Below are 19,693 nucleotides of genomic sequence, written 5' to 3'. Positions count from 1 at the left end.
CCTCAGGAACATTTCTTTATTTTTATTTTTATTTATTTATTTTTTGAGACGGAGTTTCGCTCTTGATACCCAGGCTGGAGTGCAATGGCGCAATCTCAGCTCACCACAACCTCTGCCTTCTGGATTTAGGCAATTCTCCTGCCACAGCCTCCTGAGTAGCTGGGATTACAGGCACGTGCCACCATGCCCAGCTAATGTTTTGTATTTTTAGTAGAGACGGGGTTTCACCATGTTGACCAGGATGGTCTGTTGACCAGGATGGTCTCAATCTCTTGACCTCATGATCCACCTGCCTCTGCCTCCCAAAGTGCTAGGATTACAGGCATGAGCCACCGCGCCTGGCCACCTCAGGAACATTTCTAAACAACTTACATGCAACCATTTCAACATGCTGCTCACGAATAACAGAGATCATTCGGTGCAAGAACAATGACAGCGTAAAGTAGGGGAAAAAAAAAGAATGGCTTCTAGAGTCTTCATGGGTGATGCCATTCAATACTGGAAAGGGACCTCCTGGAGTCCCGCTAGTTACATTGCTTTATCTTTAATACGCACTTTAACTGAATAAATTACTTACCTTTTACTAATTAGTTTTGGAACAGTGAACCACATCAATGGAATCTGTCCACTTGACCAGAAAAGTTAGTAATTTAGTAAAAGCACAGTTTATGGTGGGCCCCTGCCTTGCTCCCCCTCTCTGTTTTGTTTGTTTGATTGAATAGTCAAGGTGCCAGAACAGCACATTGGTTGAGAGGGCTCATGCTGTTCTGCAACAATGTCTGTTAATACCCCTATTACTGTGTCCTTTGGACTGCAGGCGGGCTTAGTTCACTCTTTCAGTTTCACCTGCAGCGTGGGACCTTTCCTATCACTCTTGAGGCTGAAACTGTTTATGTTTCCTCCTGGAGCATTCACTCACAAAACATTCCACTCCTTCCCAATTTTAATCAGCTTGGCCACATCTCCATAGTTAGAAAACCTGCAACAAAGTTTTCCTTCTGCCATTCAGGTGATCAGCTTAGAGTTCGCACTTCTTCAGGCAGGGTGGCTTCCTGCAGGCTGGCTGCCCCAGTACTGAACTTGCATGGGCTTTATTGCCTGGGATGATAATGGGCCGCATTGTCCTACACTGAGCCAAGGCAAAAGGGCTATCAGGTGTTAAAGGGAGAACAGGGCGGACACAGGCATTTTTGTTTTCCAGGTATTTTTAAAAAGCAAACAGACCACTATTAGCCTTTGTAGTCATCCTTGTGTGTGTGTGTGTGTGTGTGTGTGTGTGTGTGTGTGTGTGTTTTTCCCCGGCCATTTCCTGCAGTCTTAAATAAAGGTCCTCTCCTTCAAATAACTCTCCATTTAAAAAATCTCATTTAAAAACACACCTTCACCACTAATTTAATTCATCCTTCTAGTTTTAGACGTCTGAGGAAGGGATGGGCGTGTCAACCTTATAATTAATGACCCCTGTCATTTTGTATTTCCTCTGGCTTTGCACATACTTAATGAATGTGCTTGATGTAAAACAGATAAACACTTTCCTGGGCAGCTTCAGGCCATGAGTTTCTATGGTATATGCCAGGTTTTTGTTTCATTGACAATTTAAAGTTGGTACCAAAGCTTTCTCACTCTATGCATTTTTTTTCCCCTTCTTCAAAGGAAAGAAATTCAAATCAGTATTCGAGATCTTAAGTGGTTTAAAAGATATACTTGTAATTTCAGATAATGCTTTTAGGAGCTCTGATAAGACACAATCCTTCAGGCTGGCAGGACCCTATCACACCCTAGGGACCCAGCAATGGCATTTTCCTGACATAAAATGTTATTTTAGTAGTCCCTGACCTAACGATCTTATATTTCCTTTCAAAGAAGGGAAAGGATGGGGTGGAGGGAGGAGAAGAAGATTGGAGGAGATTTCATCTTTTATAGAAAGTTGTTTGGCTTCAGGGTATTTAAACCTGTTTAGTTACTTTTATGAAGCAATGGATTTTAAGAGCCATTGAATTCATTTTAAGTGAATTTACTAATTTAAAATGTAATGCTACTTATAATTAACTCTCACCAGGTATCCTTATGTAACTACTCCCCAGTAAGAGAGGCCCTGTGAAGTAGTGGGCTGGATCAGGGCTTCCACAAAGTCCTGTACTTGCTAGGAGAGCACGTGGTGATCCTCTTGCTCCCCACCCCAGCTCCACATCCTCATCTACAGGGAAACTGAGCATGTATCTGTCTGCCTCGTTACTTTCATGGGGTTGTCATGAAGATGCAATTAAATAATAGACCCTGGCTGGGTGCGGTGGTTCACACCTGTAATTCCAGCACGTCGGGAGGCCTAAGTGTGCAGGTCACTTGAGGTCAAGACTTTGAGACCAGCCTCGCCAAATTCTCTACTAAAAATACAAAATTAGCTGGGCATGGCAGCAGGTGCCTATAATCTCAGCTACTCAAGAGGCTGAGGCAGGAGAATCGCTTGAGCCCAAGAGGCGGAGGTTTCAGTGAGCCAAGATCATGACGCTGTACTCAAGCCTGAGCAATAGAGTGACACTCTGTCTCAAAAAATTAAAAATAAGAAAATAAAAATAGACCCTTTGAAAAGTTAAATGCAAAGGAAAATGCAAGCTTATGATTTGGGACTGAAATAGCGTATTTCACACTTAGCTCTAGTCACTGGGGTCTCTGTTTTGCTAAGTTGGTTCCTGCTTTGCAAACAGTTAGGGGAGGAGATAATATATGAGATGAGAACTCTTTGAAACGTTAAATACAGTCTAAAAGTGCAAGGTATTATTATTTGCCAGGGAATTATCCACACGGAGAAACATCTGTAGGCTCTAAGAGTCTGATTGCTGAGCTGGTTCCTGCACTGCTGACAATTAGGAGAGGAATGTGGGAGGGAAGCTTAGAGCATGTGGCCAGGATCCACTGCCTCTCTGGTTGCACTGCCTGGCTCCTTTAGGTTCTCTGTTATTCATAATCATCTGCCATTCAACCTGTTCAAAGTTTGAAAGTTCAGGGTGTAGGATTTTGACAGGACCACACCGCCGAGACACCTGGCCTTGGGGGAATGTTTCCCCATCTCAAAGTCTGTTTCTTTTTCTGTAAGAGTCTTACCTTACCTTGTCTTTGAAGCTCTAAGGAAACGTAAGATGTAAATTCCAGTGTAAATTTTACATTTCTGACAGAAACATAAATGTATACATTTTATATACTAATTTGGTTTCAACTTCCCGTGCTTTAAGCAGCTGTAATATCAACTGAGTTGATTTTCTGATTCCTTTAAGTGATAGATATTCTCCTGACTCAAGGCATATATATATATATGCCTTTTCAAGATTTTTAATTCCCAAGGCTTGAGTTGATTTTCCAGTTCATATAAGAGATATATATTTTTTAATTCAAGATTTATATGTACTAAAGATTTCTAATCCACAAAGCTTTATAAAAAAGGCAGATTTACACTGTTGAAAGCTGTAAGAGCAGAATGCCAAGTTTAAGACCACGCACCATTTTACTGAAAGTGAACTAGGCAAAGCAAACCAAAGCTTCTCATTTTTATCCTTGCTTGTTTTTTACAAATTAGGGAACATAATTCAATACAAAGCAAATACTTTTCAACTTTTTGTTAATAAGTTGGGAACTTGTGTGCAGCAACTGAAACCAATAACCACAAAAGTATTGTTTTAAGAGTATCATGTAATATGATAATGAATTTCTGTGGTGGTAGCTATCTGGTTATAACAATAAGATTTACCTGTCACATACTGAACATTATTGCCGTTTGATTTACACAGAACTACCCGTAGAAATTTAATTTAGAACATATATATACATACAAACACACATAAATATAAATGGAAAAAATAGCCAATAAACTTATCTTCAATAAGATAAATTTCCTCTGAGAGATTTGAAATTATAATTATATTATAAAATATTTGCTTTCATCTATTGTAAGACACCTGAGTTTAAAGTTGTGGGTCAGAGGTGTCTCTGACATCTTGAGCTTAAAACCATGACTCACTACCCGGATGACAAGTTATTTCATCTCTTATGAGTCTCAATTCTGTCACCTCTGAAATGTACATAGCATACCTGCCCGACTTACTTACAGTAGCAGAGAATTTGTCTTATGGCATGTGTTAAAGCTTGCGTGTTTGAGGAAAATAATTATCCTCTCTAAAAAATTTTAATAGACGGAGTAAATACAGTAAAGCCAAACAAGAAGCGGATGAAGAGAAACATTTGAATCAAGGTACAAAAAATTCGTTTACAAATAGTATTTTTAGAGCATGTCTCACGTTTTCTAGTTTAGAAACGTCTAGATAGTATTTATGCGGCTATGAATGTTATGTAATATATCCATTATCGCAATAATGTACTTCGTGGGTATCAAAGTGAAATGGGCGATTTCTATGGTGAGATTAAAGATGTGGGGGGAGGTAGAGAAGTTTCTTTACATTTTTCCCTTAGCCTATTTTATCTTATACCCTGAGAAAGTAACCGTCTAGCTGGCTCATTCTTGTAGCTGGATGGCAAGATTAAATGGGTAATTTTTCTCATATAAACTAAAAATTTGAGAAGGATGAAAAGAATAAGAAATGTAACAGTAATTGCCACTTCCCAGGGAATGGCTAATGTGATATAGAGTTAGTGACTATCAATAAATGTTTAGTGGATTCTAATTTTGCTGTTCCAGAGAGGTCAAAGAAGATATTCAAAGAAGTGGCTCTAGAGTGACTTAAGCAAGGTAGAAGACTTTTAAATGGACAGTGGTTGGTGACTATCCAGGAGAGCTGTCCACTAGAACTTTTTGAGAAAACATTCTATATCTGCCCTGTCCAATATGTAAGCCATAGCCACACATGCTATTGAATACTTGAAATGTAGCTAATATGATTGAGGAAGTGATTGTTTAATTTACTTTAGCTGATTTATATTTAGATAGCCACATAGGACAAGTCGCTCACATGTTAGTGCAGAAATATAGAAGAAAGACTGGCGAGGTACAGTGGTGACTCATGCCTGTAATCCCAGCACTTTTAGGAGGCCATGGCGGGTGGATCACTTGAGATCAGGAGTTCGAGAACAGTCTGGCCAGCATGGCAAAACCCTGTCTCGACTAAAAATACCTAAATTAGCCAGGCATGCTAATGCATGGCTATAATCCCCTAAAATCCCAGGTACTCAGGAGGCTGAGCCACAAGAATCACTTGAACCCGGGAGGCAGAGGTTGCAGTGAGCCAAGATCCTACTACTGGGCGACAAAGCCAGAATCCATCTCAAAACAAAACAAAACAAAAAGATAGAAGAAAGAGAGGGACTAGTAGTAACAAGACTCGTCTTGCAGACTTTCTTATCTATAGCATATAAAGTGATGTGGGATATGGAATGTCTAACAGCTTTCCATTTGTTCACCTCATTTCCTCCTAAAACCATTTTTAAAAATTTTTACGTGTGATGTATGTTTTTTTTTTTTTTTTAAAAGTTGATCTATTAAAAAGAAGTAGCCAGAAATTGCCAGTTTAAGGAGCTCATTCCTAACTGAGGGTGCTGATATGAGGATGAGGCTTGGAAAGTCAAAGGGACTGGGCCGACTGGCGTCCTGCATACTCTGTGCCCCAGTGCCCCAGCAGCTCCAGGAGGAAGAGGTGCAAATGCCAGGACAAAGCTTTTTACAATGACTTCTGCCTCTTGACCCAGATTCCTGTCACTGGGCTGCCTCCCAGCACATCTAAATTTAGTTTATGAGTAGTATGAGGTATGGCTGAATCGCACTTTCTGATGTCCAGACCATTCACAGTTAGTCTGCAATTGTTACCTCCAGATGAAGCTTTCCGGCAAACTTGAATATCTTTGCTTATGACACCTTCTTTCCAAAAGAGAAAAGAAGTGGAGGTCCACTACAGAGTCTGTATTCTCAAGCCAACCAGCTGATATTATCCTTACTGTCTACTTTAACTTAGGTTTAATCTGATTTTGTTAACTGCCGGTCACGTATTTAATTCATCCAGATATCAGGCAAAATGTGACACTGTGGAAAGAAGTGGTTGAAATTAAACACCTTCTGTTTTTCTTCCCAAGGGAGGATAACTGAAAGTAGTGGATAGGACTTCGTGCAAAGGCAAGGGAGCTATGAGCAACAGCTTGGGACAATAGTATTCAGCTAACACAATCCAAATTTCCTCCATGGGATGGGTTGTTTTAAAAATCTTGTCCTTGAAGTGTGAAGACATTCCAGGAAGTCGGTAAAGCTGCAGCCTCTTAAGTAGCTAACAATTAATTCTTTGTTTACCCACTAATAAAAACCAGAGCAAGAATGTAACCATTTTCATATGTCAAGACCATACAGCTAACTTGACTTTTTCTATGTTTCGTAATTTTAGACCTAGACTACCTATGCTTATTTGTGGTTCCTCAGAAGTATTCAGCCAACTTACCACATTTATTACTTAGGTGTAAGAACTTATGTGGATCCCTTTACGTACGAAGATCCCAACCAAGCAGTCCGAGAATTTGCCAAAGAAATTGACGCATCCTGCATTAAGATTGAAAAAGTCATAGGAGTTGGTAAGTGTCTGAGTGTCTGTCTGCTAATGAGTCTAATGAGTCTGTTTTCTTGGTGGATGTTAAATATTTGTGTGGATTATGTAAATGTATTTGTGTGCGTATATTATATGGTATATATACATGAAATTTCCTTTTTTCCAATATAAAATATGGTGTGTTATAAAGAACTCTAGTACAAATTTTGATTTTATTCTTAGAGAAAAACAATGTGATCTGAAATCAGAATGATTTCATTCAAAAGATTTACTGTATCTCTTATAGATTTGGTATAGGTTTCTTCATTTAGCCTTAGTTTTCTCTACTAAAATGGGGCTAAGAGTAGTATCTGCTTCGGGGTTGCATGGAGGATTTTGTGAAATAATCTATGTAAAGCACTAGCACAGGACCTGGCATGTAACAAGCACTCAAGGAATGTTCGCTATTATTCTTTCACCCTGAATGTCTTTCTGGTCCATGGTAACTTCCTTTTCTCTCCCAAAGGTGAATTTGGCGAGGTATGCAGTGGGCGTCTCAAAGTGCCTGGCAAGAGAGAGATCTGCGTGGCTATCAAGACTCTGAAAGCTGGTTATACAGACAAACAGAGGAGAGACTTCCTGAGTGAAGCCAGCATCATGGGACAATTTGACCATCCAAACATCATTCACCTGGAAGGCGTCGTCACTAAATGTATGTGGGTCATTCCTCTTACAAAGCCAAGTTAGAAGTTACTGAGAAATTAAACACACATTTTCTTTCCAGGGAAATGACAGATGGCACAGACCCACTGATTGCTAATAGGAGGAAATCAGTGCAGGACAAGTCATTAATCTTGTAGTCAGCTCTAAATGGGTCTATGGTTTCAGCTGATACCCTATTTCCAAGGCAGCTTGTGTGAGATTTTAAGGAAATTAATATTGCAGATTTTTGGTATGCCATGCCATCTTTCAGATATTTGCTAGGCCAAACTGATTGTCATAGGGTAGGCACAAGCAGATGGTAAGCAAAATAAAATTTAAGTACTTTTCCTATAAAGCACAACAAAACCTGGCCACACCTTGTGCTGGAAGCTTCGGTTCCAGATGCAGAGAGCGAAGCTTGGGAATCTTTATTATACTGGGGGATTTGCTTGTCTGCTCTGCCTGATTTATGGCTGTTGCAGTTCAGCACCTATTTGCAGTAACACCTGGTTGAACTTTCCTTTTTTAGTCCATTAGCATTCGCTGAGCCTGTGAACCATGCTTCAGTTAAAATGCAACATAGCTCAACAGATGCATCTTGTGAAGCGAACCCTCAATACATCTGTAAGGCTGGCCAAGACCAACTTATAAAGTGTCACAGGGACAGTACAGCTGAGGCAGTCCCTGTTGAGGTGGCTCTATTTCAGGATGCCTCATACACACTATAATTACTACAAGTCAAGGATCTTTTAAGCCTGGGGCCATGTCTCCTGGAAGGCCAAGTCTTTTCTTCTTTGATTCAAGGTGTCTGTGGAAAGCATCTTCAGTCAGCGTGCACATAGTAATGACAATATAGCCATCCTGGTAGGGTGAAGCAGTTGGAGGAAAGTAGGCTAGAGAGAAAAACTGATGCTGGGTACAATGGCTCATACCTGTAGTCCTAGGTACTTAGGAGCCTAAGGCAGGAGGATCACTTAAACCCAGGAGTTCAAGGCTGCAGCTGAGATGGGAAAGTTCCCTGAACCCCTCATGGAACTTGCAACAGGGTGTGGCTTGTTTTGCTTGGCCACCAAGCTCAGACTTCTTGTTGGAGAGGGAGCACACAGGTTAGTGCCTGCAGGAGCCTGGGTGAGCAGTTGCCTGTGACTTCTGGAGCCCCAGAGGGTATATGATGCAAATAATGCTCTTTTAGCAGTTGTCATCAGCAGATGGCTGTTAACCAGCTTAGTGGAGAGTCAGAGTGACAGCCTTTTACACCCTCCCCTCTTAGTGTCTGGGTTCCTGTCCATTGTCCAGGAAGAATCAGGTCACATGACTTGAAGGATGGTAACTGTGGAGGTTTTATTGGGTAATGGAGGTGGCTCTCAGTAGGATGGGGCACCGGAAAGGGGATGGAGTGGGAAGATAATCTTCCCCTAGAGTTTGGCTGTCCCCAGCTGAGCAGTCATGGTTTCCAGGCTTCAGGGTAGGGCCTTTGTAGGGGAACCATCCTCTTCTTCTCAGTGTTTCCCTGCCTCCTATCCATGTCATAGTGAGCTATGATAGTGCCACTGCACTTCAGTCCAGGCAACAGAAGGAGACCTGTCTGTATTTAAAAAAAAGAAAAGAAAAGAAAAAAAGACATTAGGCCTGGGGGAGGTGGCTAGGAGGACACAAAGTACAAAATCCTTTGGTAAAAGAAATGAGGTGGTTACTAAAATGGGAGAGAAAGTATACACTATTCAGTTCAGAGATCCTCAAACTTAAACATAAGTAAGAATCTTCTGGAAAGCTTGTCAGGACAAGCCTCCTCCTCAGAGGTTTGATTCAACACGTGGTATGCGGCCCATAAGTTCGCAGTTCTAGAGCACTCAGCACAGGTGCAGTCAGTGTGGCTGGTACAGGAAGGACACTTGGAGAACCATTAGCCTGGGGACAAACAACGTGCATACAAGCTCTGCTGGTACTAAAGCTTGTGACTTTGGACTACTTGTTCAATCTCTCTGTTTTGGTTTTCTCATCTGTAAAATGGGGGTAAAAATAGCATTTGCTTTATAAGGTTGTTCTGGAGATGAAATAGAATATTTAGAGTGGTTAGCACAATAGCAAATTTTTTCAAAACATACCTCTATGTGTTCAATGATACTATTATGTCTTAAGAAGTAGGTACTTCTTGCCCCATCTTCAGAATCTTAAAAAAAAAGGAACCTTGGCGGAAGGATATATGATTTTCTGCCTAAAGTGAAGGTTATAATTAGCATAGAATAGCTCTATTTGCTTTTTGAGATTAGTTTTACAGACAGGATATCTTTCTGCTGCCTCTGGCCTTCAGGGCCGCCTAGAGCCCTTCACTACTTTAATTAAAAGATAACATTCCCTTTAAATACTTTTGCAGGTCCATTTTCTAAAAAGGAGGCTCTGTTCAGTTTAGGATATTTTTCCTGTCGCAGACAGTGATTTTCATAGCACCTCTGCAGAAAAGAGAAGAAACAGGGGATCTTTGTATTAAAGTCCCACTGCGCCTCTGAAACGCGTAGCTATTACAGCTGTAACTGTTATAAACGACTGGGCACATTTGCATAATGCAGTTGTCACTGAATTAAAATGATTTAAAATTTCTATTGGAGAAGCTATCCCCATCCCCCACCCCTTTCCTCCCCATTGCATCCCTGTGTGGTGCAGGGAAGGAGACCCCTCCATCCAAGAGCCCAGCCCAAGCCTATTTTATAAGCCCCTCTGCTTATGGAGACATTAATCTTTATTTCTCTTGTAGAGCTCATAAAGGTTCTGACAAATGGATACTTTTAATAAACAGAAAAAGGAATGTGGAAAAATTGTGAAGATGGTGCCAAGAGTCCGACTAGGGAGGTGTGAGGGTGAAAGGGTAGAGTGGAAGCGTGTGAATTCATTACCAGCAGTTACTTGGGTAACTTTTTAAATTGGCAGGAGGATCGTAAATTCTCCGCATGACCCGCTCTTTTAGATCCTCTCCTGTCGTCTCCACAACTCCGGAGGGATCTGGTGAAATGCAAGGAGGTGTTAGTGCACAGCCATGAGAGGCTGCCCTTTCTCATTAGTTGACAAAGTATCTTTTGATGGAGGCAGGTTGATTAACACTCATTTAGACACATTTGTTCTGTCAGAAGACTGTGGTCACAAGTTGGGCTTGGTGGCTAATGCCTGTAATCCCAGCTACTCAGGAGGCTGAGGCAGGAGGATCCCTTGAGCTCAGGAGTTCAAGGCTGCAATGAGCTAGTGCCACTGCACCCTAGCCCGGGCCACAGAGTCAGACCCTGTCTCATTAAATAAATTATATATATTTAAGTATAAGACTCTGGTCACACAGGATAAAATAATCTGATAACTAAGCATTTTCTATATATATTGATAGAGAATGTGTAGGCATCACCCCTGTTGGCAAAGGGAAAAGACTTAGAAATGGTTTTACCCATCCTTTGGTCTGCACCAAGATTCCTACTTTTTCTGCCAGTCTTCTTTCCTCACTTGAAAATAAAATGTCCATGGTACTATTTTATTTATTTATTTATTTTGAGAGCAGTTTCGCTCTTGTCGCCCAGGCTGGAGTGCATTGATATGATTTCGGGTCACTGCAACCTCCTCCTCCCAGGTTTAAGCAATTCTCCTGCCTCAGCCTCCCAAGCAGCCAGGACTACAGGCATGTGCCACTGCACCCGGCTAAGTTTTGTATTTTTTAATAGAGACAGGGTTTCACCATGTTGATCAGGCTGGTCTCAAACTCCTCACCACAAGTGATCCCCCCACTTTGGCCTCCCAAAGTGCTGGAATTACAGGCATGAGCCACCGTGCCTGGCCAGTGTGAATATTTTCGATGTATCAAACTGATATTTTAATTTCTTCCACGAGAATATTTTAAGGACCTGTTTTATCCTTAGGAAAAAAAAAAGCCTAAAGATTCCAACCCTTCACTCCCCAACAATACCCTTTAGAAAGAAGGAATTTCAGACCTTGAGCTCATTGCTGGTGATCAAGAAAATAAAGAATGGCTCTTATGTCCTAAAGTCCTCAGAGAATGGACTTCAATGAAAATCTTGTTTCCAACTCATTTCTCTCAGAGCTTAAAATCATTTTTACTTCTTTGCTAAAAAATGGGGGTGGGATGCGGGGGGAACAAGGATCTTCTGGTACTGAATTTAAATTCCTATCTCAGATGAAATCATTTACTGGATCCTTCCTGTGACTGTTCTGGTTTTTTGGTTTGTTTTTTGAGGTAGGCAGTTTAAGGAATCAAACGGAAGCAAGTTTATTCATAGCTGGGAAAAGTGAAGAGAGAGGACAGAGCCCCTGAGCTGAGCAAGACAGCAGTGAGAGGTTTATGTCATGCAGGCTTGGTTTTAAGATGTGTTTGAGGCTGGGCGTGGTGGCTCACACCTGTAATCCCAACACTTTGGGAGGCTAAGTGGGGTGAATCCTGAGGTCAGGAGTCCGAGACCAGCCTGGCCAACATGGGGAAACCCCGTCTCTACTAAAAATACAAAAAATTAGCTGGGCATAGTGGCAGGCACCTGTAATTCAGCTACTCGGGAGACTGAGGCTGGAGAATTGCTTAAACCCAGGAGGCGGAAGTTGCAGTGAGCCAAGATCCAAGAGCCACTGCACTCCAGCCTGGGTGACAGAGTGAGACTCTGTCTCACAAAAAAAGTGTCTGGGTATTGTAGCATAGCTACTTCTTCCTGAAACGTGCGTTTCTCTAAATAAAGAAAAGAAGTTTATCTGCTATCAACTTCCTTAGCTTCTTACAAGTGGCTCTTCTGGGGACAAAATATATTAATTATCCTAAAGATTATTTTTGCATTGAAACAAGCCTTCCCATTTATCATTTTCCCCTTTTGCTTGAGAGAGCAATTATCCATTCATGTGCTCCCTGGATACCAGAGGCCACTTTAGTTAAAGACCTTGTCAACAAGCCACCCAAAGGGTTAACCATCCAGATGGAATTTAAACCTACTCATCCTTTTAATATTTCATTCCTAGCGCCCCACAGCTGAGGCATAAGCTTGGCTTGTTTTAATTAAATTAGATCACACAAGACAGGTGTCTTGGCAGTAAAATTGTGCGCAGCCCATTTTTATCTCATTAACTGCAGTGCTCATCAAAGGTTTGTGTTTTTCTTTCTGAAAACTCTAGGTAAACCAGTAATGATCATTACAGAGTACATGGAGAATGGTTCCTTGGATGCATTCCTCAGGGTATGTGACTACTTTATATTAAACCCAAGAATGTTGCTATTTCGAAAACTCCTGACAGAGTCCTTGCATTTGTTCTTCTTTTTTTTTTGAGACGGAGTTTCACTCTTGTTACCCAGGCTGGAGTGCAATGGCGCGATCTCGGCTCACGGCAACCTCCGCCTCCTGGGTTCAGACAATTCTCCTGCCTCAGCCTCCTGAGTAGCTGGGATTACAGGCACACACCACCGTGACCAGCTAATTTTTTGTATTTTTAGTAGAGACGGGGTTTCACCATGTTGACCAGGATGGTCTCAATCTCCTGACCTTGTGATCCACCCGCCTTGGCCTCCCAAAGTGCTGGGAGAATGTTGCTATTTCGAAAACTCCTCACAGAGTCCTTGCATTCATTCTGTTTGGTTGTATTCGTGGATTTTTTTTTTTTTAATGGGGCACAGAAGAGGAAAAATGGAGAATGATGTGATTTTTAAGGCTATTAAATAATCCATGTTCAACGAGGGTAGTTTTTGATTTATTCTTGTAATGTGGAGCTGTTTGAACCATAGATTCATTACAGTTGGATAATGTCCATGTATTACAGGAAGCCAACCCAGCTCCTAGGGTACAGTCTGCTAGTGAATTAGTGACTTTGGTCAGAAAGGCCTGAAAATAATGTTGAGGTTTCATTGCAAACCGGATACAGAGATCCAAAAAGATCCAAGTAATAAATGTTTGGTGAGAATTAATTTGGCCTAATGCTAATGGGATTGTTCCTTGCTCCTTTTCTATGCAGAAAAATGATGGCAGATTTACAGTCATTCAGCTGGTGGGCATGCTTCGTGGCATCGGGTCCGGGATGAAGTATTTATCTGATATGAGCTATGTGCATCGTGATCTGGCCGCACGGAACATCCTGGTAAACAGCAACTTGGTCTGCAAAGTGTCTGATTTTGGCATGTCCCGAGTGCTTGAGGATGATCCGGAAGCAGCTTACACTACCAGGGTAAGAAAGATGGGTGACATTGGGGCTTTCGCTCTGGTGAAACTGTTCCTCTCTTCTTGCTTTGACATTGAAACCCTTTGTGATTTTTAAAATTTTTTTTTAAGTTTTCTCATCCCTTGAAGCCTCTTCATGTTCCTGCATCCATTTTTAAACCACGTTTACAAGAAAAGAGGGATTTTGAAACTGACTCTAGATGTATGACCATATTAACAGCCACAAACTAAAAGAAATTATCTTTCCCTCTATGGTTTTTTTTGGCGGGGGGTGCGGCAAAGTGCTAATGGACAATAAGATGGTGTCTTAAATAAAAAGCGAACTGAGAAGCAAGCATTAAGGATCAGTTTACACAACAAATGATCAGTTACTGAGAAAATCAAATGATAGCTTCGCTCATTTATTTTGTTTTTGCCCTTGTACTTGCCTGCCTGTCTTCCTGCCTCTTTCTTCCTTATTCTAAATGAGACAAAGCAATGTTTCTAGTTGGTTGGCTACAAATCTCAGAACAGATACACAGGCTTTTATAAAACATTTATATCATGCAAGGTTTTCTAGTATCTAATGGCCTTCATTTTACCACTGGTAGATAAGCGGGGATTAGGACACAGTTAAGAGTTTTAAGTACACAGTTAATGGCTGCGCTATCTTAGCTTGACTATCTGAATATAAAATACTAATGGAATAAACACAGAATCATAAAACAGTTATTGGCCATTAACACTGACACTGTTAAAATCAACACGAACCTGACAGTTACCAGCCATTTTCCCCCTTTAACACTCCTCATTTTGCATCTGCAATCCCAAGCAATGGAGGGTTTTTGTTGTTGTTTGGTTGGGGTGGGGGGGGGGGAGTATTCTATTTCTTTGGCTCCAGTTTTGAATCTTATGCATGTCTTTTTTTAATTCCAAGTCCATTCATTTAGAAAAGAATACATCTTTGTGAATGTTGAAGATCTTTTATTTTTTTCCCAGTAGTTGGAGAAAGAAAAGTTAAAGGAAACTCCTAGAATGATGCATTTACATAGATAAAACCTTAGCCAAATATTTAAGCAGCAGGGAATGCAGCACAAGTGTCCTTCTGTATGTAACAAGGATGAATGCAATTCACTGGGTTTTCAGAGCCCACTGCAATGTATCAAAGCAATTTCCAGTACAATTTATTGTCCTGTTTAGTAGCCCTACCTAATAAAGCAAAGAATATTTTTAAATGATCGCCCTGGGAATACCTCAAGGGTCTGAATTTGACTTGAATTAATTTTCCCAGGGGGAACCCTAGGACATGGAAAACTTGACTGAAAACATCTTATACCTAAGCATAAACAAGACATTTGAGGCAAGAAAAAAAAAGTGCGTTTTTTAAACTTTTACGGGGTAATATTCAGTTGCTTTACCATTTTACAAGGTTTTTTTTTTTTTTTTAAATTTAATAGCAACTAAAATCCTACCCTTACTCCATTAAAATCAGTAATGGCTCTAGTATTTGGTATTATGTGGCTTTCTCTGAAGGCCTATTTAACTATCATCTCCTAGCTATTTGGCATGTTTCTCGTGCTATATAAGAGGAGGTAGACTTGTGTGATGGATGGAAGTGTTCATGTTTTAATTCCTTAATTCATGAGTTCTGAAGCAGTATTAAGCATTGCCTTCCTTTGTGCTCTTGGGTGAGAGAATCCAACAAGAAATCAAACAAATATCAGATACATATCCACTGATATCCTGTGGATAACATATATTTTGTAAAACCTGAGATTTCTTTTTTCTAGAATATTTCCTTAAGCAGAGCTCAGATTATAGGTAGGGTAGGCTTTAAAAACATAATTAGATTACATAGTCACTTCCCTGTGAGCAAAGCAAACATGAGAAGAACTGTCTTAACCTGGAAGACTTGAGTTAAAATGAACAAGTGTCTTACTGTTTTGAGAGCTGTCTCAAGAATGCTGTTGTCCTGCTTGGCTGGCAGGAACTACATTCAGAATCTAAAATGGCACATCAGTGATGTACTTAAGGAATAACTTATGGCTCCACTGTTCGCAGGGTGGCAAGATTCCTATCCGGTGGACTGCGCCAGAAGCAATTGCCTATCGTAAATTCACATCAGCCAGTGATGTATGGAGCTACGGAATCGTTATGTGGGAAGTGATGTCGTATGGAGAGAGGCCCTATTGGGATATGTCCAATCAAGATGTAAGTCTCTCTGTTCTGAAATATATCTTTTCACAATGAGATTTAGAAAGTTCTGCATTACTGTATGATGGAGTGAGCAGGGGGTTTGAAATGATACATTAAACTCAAATTTCTTAATAGAGAATTAAATGGCTGCATGGTACAGTATGGGAGATAGAGGCATATAGACATAGATTCATAGATAAACAATATGGGATGGTATTTTTACCTGGTGAACTTTAAAATTACCAGTGAAACAAAATTAAGCTTTAAATTTGAAGAAGCTTAAAGTTTTCATAATACAAAGATTATGAAAAAATAAATTTCACATAGGAGAAAATGGACATGAAAGGTTTATTGAGAGAAAACTAGTGAATACTTTAAAACTGGCAGCGTTGTAATTAGAGCTTGCCCCTTGAGGACTCTAAAATAAAGCTTCACTCAATGACCCTTGGTAAATTATGCACATCCCTTTAAATGTACCATCTGGACTACTTCGTAAGGGAGTATCCACGATGCCTGCAATTTCAGAAAAGGATTCAGCAATGACACTAATAAGATTCCAGAGTAATAGAATTTAATTACAAACATCTCCAGTGAGAAAGAAAGTTAAAAAAAAAAAGAAAGAAAGAAAGAAAAGAAAAAAGAGAAAATCCTAAATCAAGGGGTCTTCCTAGAACATGTTTTAGCCAATTCTGGAAAAGTATACGTTCGTTCTGCAAAGACCGGAAATCATATCAAAATTAAATGGCCACCTACACTTTTTGAAACTTTCCTAATTTTTTATGTATGTGGTAGACCATTATCAGAGTGCTTACAAATGTAAGGTCTTCAGATTATCAGTTAGAATTATATTTTGGAAACTTTGTTTCAAAACTTCTCTCTGTGGTGGAATGTGACCTATCTATCTGCCTTGTCCTCCTGAAGCCCCAGGAAGTTGCCCTGCCTTGACAGTTAAAGAACCAGGTACACTTAAGAAATAGGATTCAGGTCGCCTTATCCATTAAAGAATGTTTGGAGCAACAGAGAAAATGATGCATTCCATATCTGGTGGGGCAAAAAGAATTCTCCATGCTGATCAACCAGATTAAGGGGAATGGAAGTGTTCACACTGTATTATCTGTGAATTAATAACAGAAGATTCATAGCAGATGGGAAGAAAGCAGCTAGCCTAAGTGATAGATTATTACAGGCTGGAAAAAAACTATGTAGGTGAATAGCATGTAATCTATTGTTTATGTGATTATGCAATGCAGACAGCTTCTAGTACCTTCTTGTAGCCACATTTGGATTCAGATTAGAGACTCTCAGAGGGACAAAGACAAAAAGCCTAAATGAGCAAATAGTAAATGTATACATAATTATTTGGTACATAAACTTTCTTTCTCTTCCATTGAAAGTCATGGCCAAATGTTTATAAGAGCAGAGTATCTAAGGATGTCAGATTTTCCGTCCTAAATATGTTCAGATCTCTAATTTTGGCAGTTTATATATATATTAAAACAATTCTATTGTTTTGAACTTTCAGTTCTCTGGCTTTATCCACGAAAAGGCATCTGAAGCCGTTTCTTGTTCACAAATAATATTGATCTATTGTTTGCCCCTGTGTTGGATTCTATGTAGAACAGGAATCAACAGGAAATGTATCTGGAGAATTACTTTGATGCATAGAATTAATTTGGCATATTATGGTAAATGGAGTGAAAGTAACTGTTGAAAATATGTCAAACTTAGCAAGCTTCTTTGTTTAGTTTAATCTTCTGCCCCTCAAAATATTTAGCAGTAAACTGAGAAAATATGCTTTGCTAACCTATGAGCCACCTTCCAAGCTGGCAGTGGATAGGGAGCTTATGAAAGAGTATTAATCAGTCTAAGGGGTTATAACAATTTATGTTCCCCTGGCATGAGCCCAGTGTTGCTTTCATTTTCCTCAATTAGTGCGAATGTTCTCATCAAGTCTAGAGTCAACACCATGCACCTGGAAAGATAAAAGAAACCCAGGTGATCAAACTGACCTAGTGTAATTGCTAGAAACAAATAGAATAAGGTTCAGTAGGACAGCATAGAAAAGTCTACTTTACAAAGAAAAGTAGGTAATACTGATAATGATGTTGGCCAAATACGTAGGAGAAAAAGGATCAGAGGGTTTAATAAATCACAAGATGATTTGTTAAACTGAAATGGTGTGCTTGCTAAAAAGCCCACAGTCATACTAATCCATAGACGCTGGACCCAACAGACTCTTTTCTGTCGAAGGCTAATTTCTAAGCAGTCAATAGAACCATCACAGGTGAATCCAAGGGGTCATTGGGATGGCTCAAGCACTGGTTATTTCGCTGGCAGCTATCATTTTGATAGAAAGAAAAATAAATGGAGTGACTTAAAGCAAATAAAACTTTTAGACTCCAAAACAAATAAAATCGCCTCCAGAATCTCAGAGGATACCCATAAACAAAGATAATGAATATCAAAAAAACTGTGAAGTGATTCCCCTTTATAAATTTGGCATGTCCTAAAATATCACTTTATTGAAATTTATACCCCAAAGCAGGGGGAGGACATTAGAGAAAAGTCTATAAGAAAATAATGTAGGGCCGGGCGCGGTGGCTCATGCCTGTAATCCCAGCACTTTGGGTGGCCAGGGCGGATGGATCACAAGTTCAAGAGATTAAGACCATCCTGGTCAATATGGTGAAACTCCATCTCTACTCAAAATACAAAAAATTAGCTGGGCATGGTGGCACGTGCCTGTAATCCCAGCTACTCAGGAGGCTGAGGCAGGAGAATTGCCTGAGCCCAGGAGGCGGAGGTTGCGGTGAGCCGAGATCGCACCATTGCACTTCAGCATGGGTAACGAGCAAAACTCCGTCTCAAAAAAAAAAAAAAGAAAAGAAAAGAATGTAATGCCTGTGAAGACAGAGTAGGAAAATTAGAATTAACAAAGAGACTGCTGAATGAGTTACATATGACTTACTAGGCAAGGAGACCACTCTGGATGGTCATGAGCAATAAGACAATTATCATCTACCGTGATAACTTCCTTCCTTAGATGTGAGATGGTCTCCTTTAAAATGTAAATGCCCCCAAAGAAAGAATTTTTTAAATTGTTTTTTACTTTTTTTAAAAAAAATCTACATACCAGCACCTTTAACAGGGTGGACTAACAGCCAACTGAGCCCAGGAACGAAATGCAAACTGGTGTCTAAGGGTAGAGTAATGCAAACCAAAAAATGGCTGGGCATCTGGACTGGGCTCTGGTGTGGACCTACTAGCTGTCCATGTAAGAGGACAGGGGTTTAGAAGGATGCAAAGAAAATTCCATTTTGGAGGCAGCTATTAATTGCTTCCCAAGGGAAGTCTTTAGCACTGCTGAGTCAGAGTCTCTTTTGCTAAGAGTGTTTAGGTGTGCTGATGCTGAATACTAGAATGAAGGGAGGCAGGGGACTGGGGGTGGGAGGTAGGGCCATGTGATCTCTGAGGGCCATCACCAAAACTGATACCACGTTGCTGATCTGATGGGGCTCTAGCCACTTTGGAACATAGATGCGTCTTCCCTTTAGAGTACGCCTCATAGCAACAGCTGGCTTCCATCTCCTGTTGCCAGCGATACTCAGGTCCAGCTTTGGCTTATGTGAAGCAGTTGGAGCTGTTCCCAGACTCAAGCTTGCTGGCAGCTTCATGTACAAGAAACATGCCAGTGAGAAGGGTGAACCTCGAACAGCAGCTTGCCTGGCAGCATAAGGTACCATCTTGTTGTCTTCCATAGGTGATTAAAGCCATCGAGGAAGGCTATCGGTTACCCCCTCCGATGGACTGCCCCATTGCACTGCACCAGCTGATGCTAGACTGCTGGCAGAAGGAGAGAAGCGACAGGCCTAAATTTGGGCAGATTGTCAACATGTTGGACAAACTCATCCGCAACCCCAACAGCTTGAAGAGGACGGGGACGGAGAGCTCCAGGTCAGCCATGCTTACTTAATAGTGATGTATGAAAAAACACATTACAGGAGGCAGGCAAGTGGTGACTCACTTAAATTCCTGCCTTTTCATCAGAGGCCACTTCAGGGCTCTCTGCAAGCTGGGTGGCTTCTTTCTCAATTAGTAGAGTATTTAAGGTAGTTCTGTTCAGCA

At 40.6% G+C, this 19,693-nt stretch overlaps 1 protein-coding gene across 4 annotated transcripts in view; it reads left to right on the top strand.

Moving 5' to 3' along the window:
• The window catches only part of EPHA4 (EPH receptor A4), a 153,793-nt gene that overhangs the window by 122,056 nt on the left and 12,044 nt on the right, over positions 1-19,693 (top strand). For all 4 annotated transcript variants that reach the window (XM_078329179.1, XM_008999563.5, XM_035305880.3 and 1 more), the window contains exons 9-15: positions 4,185-4,243; positions 6,445-6,558; positions 7,039-7,224; positions 12,360-12,421; positions 13,191-13,400; positions 15,434-15,583; positions 19,329-19,522. In XM_078329179.1, coding sequence (XP_078185305.1) covers positions 4,185-4,243; positions 6,445-6,558; positions 7,039-7,224; positions 12,360-12,421; positions 13,191-13,400; positions 15,434-15,583; positions 19,329-19,522 — 975 coding nt within the window. The remainder of the gene's footprint in view (positions 1-4,184; positions 4,244-6,444; positions 6,559-7,038; positions 7,225-12,359; positions 12,422-13,190; positions 13,401-15,433; positions 15,584-19,328; positions 19,523-19,693) is intronic.

The sequence above is a fragment of the Callithrix jacchus genome, chromosome 6 (assembly GCF_049354715.1).
Source record: "Callithrix jacchus isolate 240 chromosome 6, calJac240_pri, whole genome shotgun sequence".
Classification (NCBI taxonomy): Eukaryota; Metazoa; Chordata; class Mammalia; order Primates; family Cebidae; genus Callithrix; species Callithrix jacchus.
The sequence above is the reverse complement of the archived record's forward strand: the minus strand, read 5'-3'. Positions and strand labels throughout refer to the sequence as shown.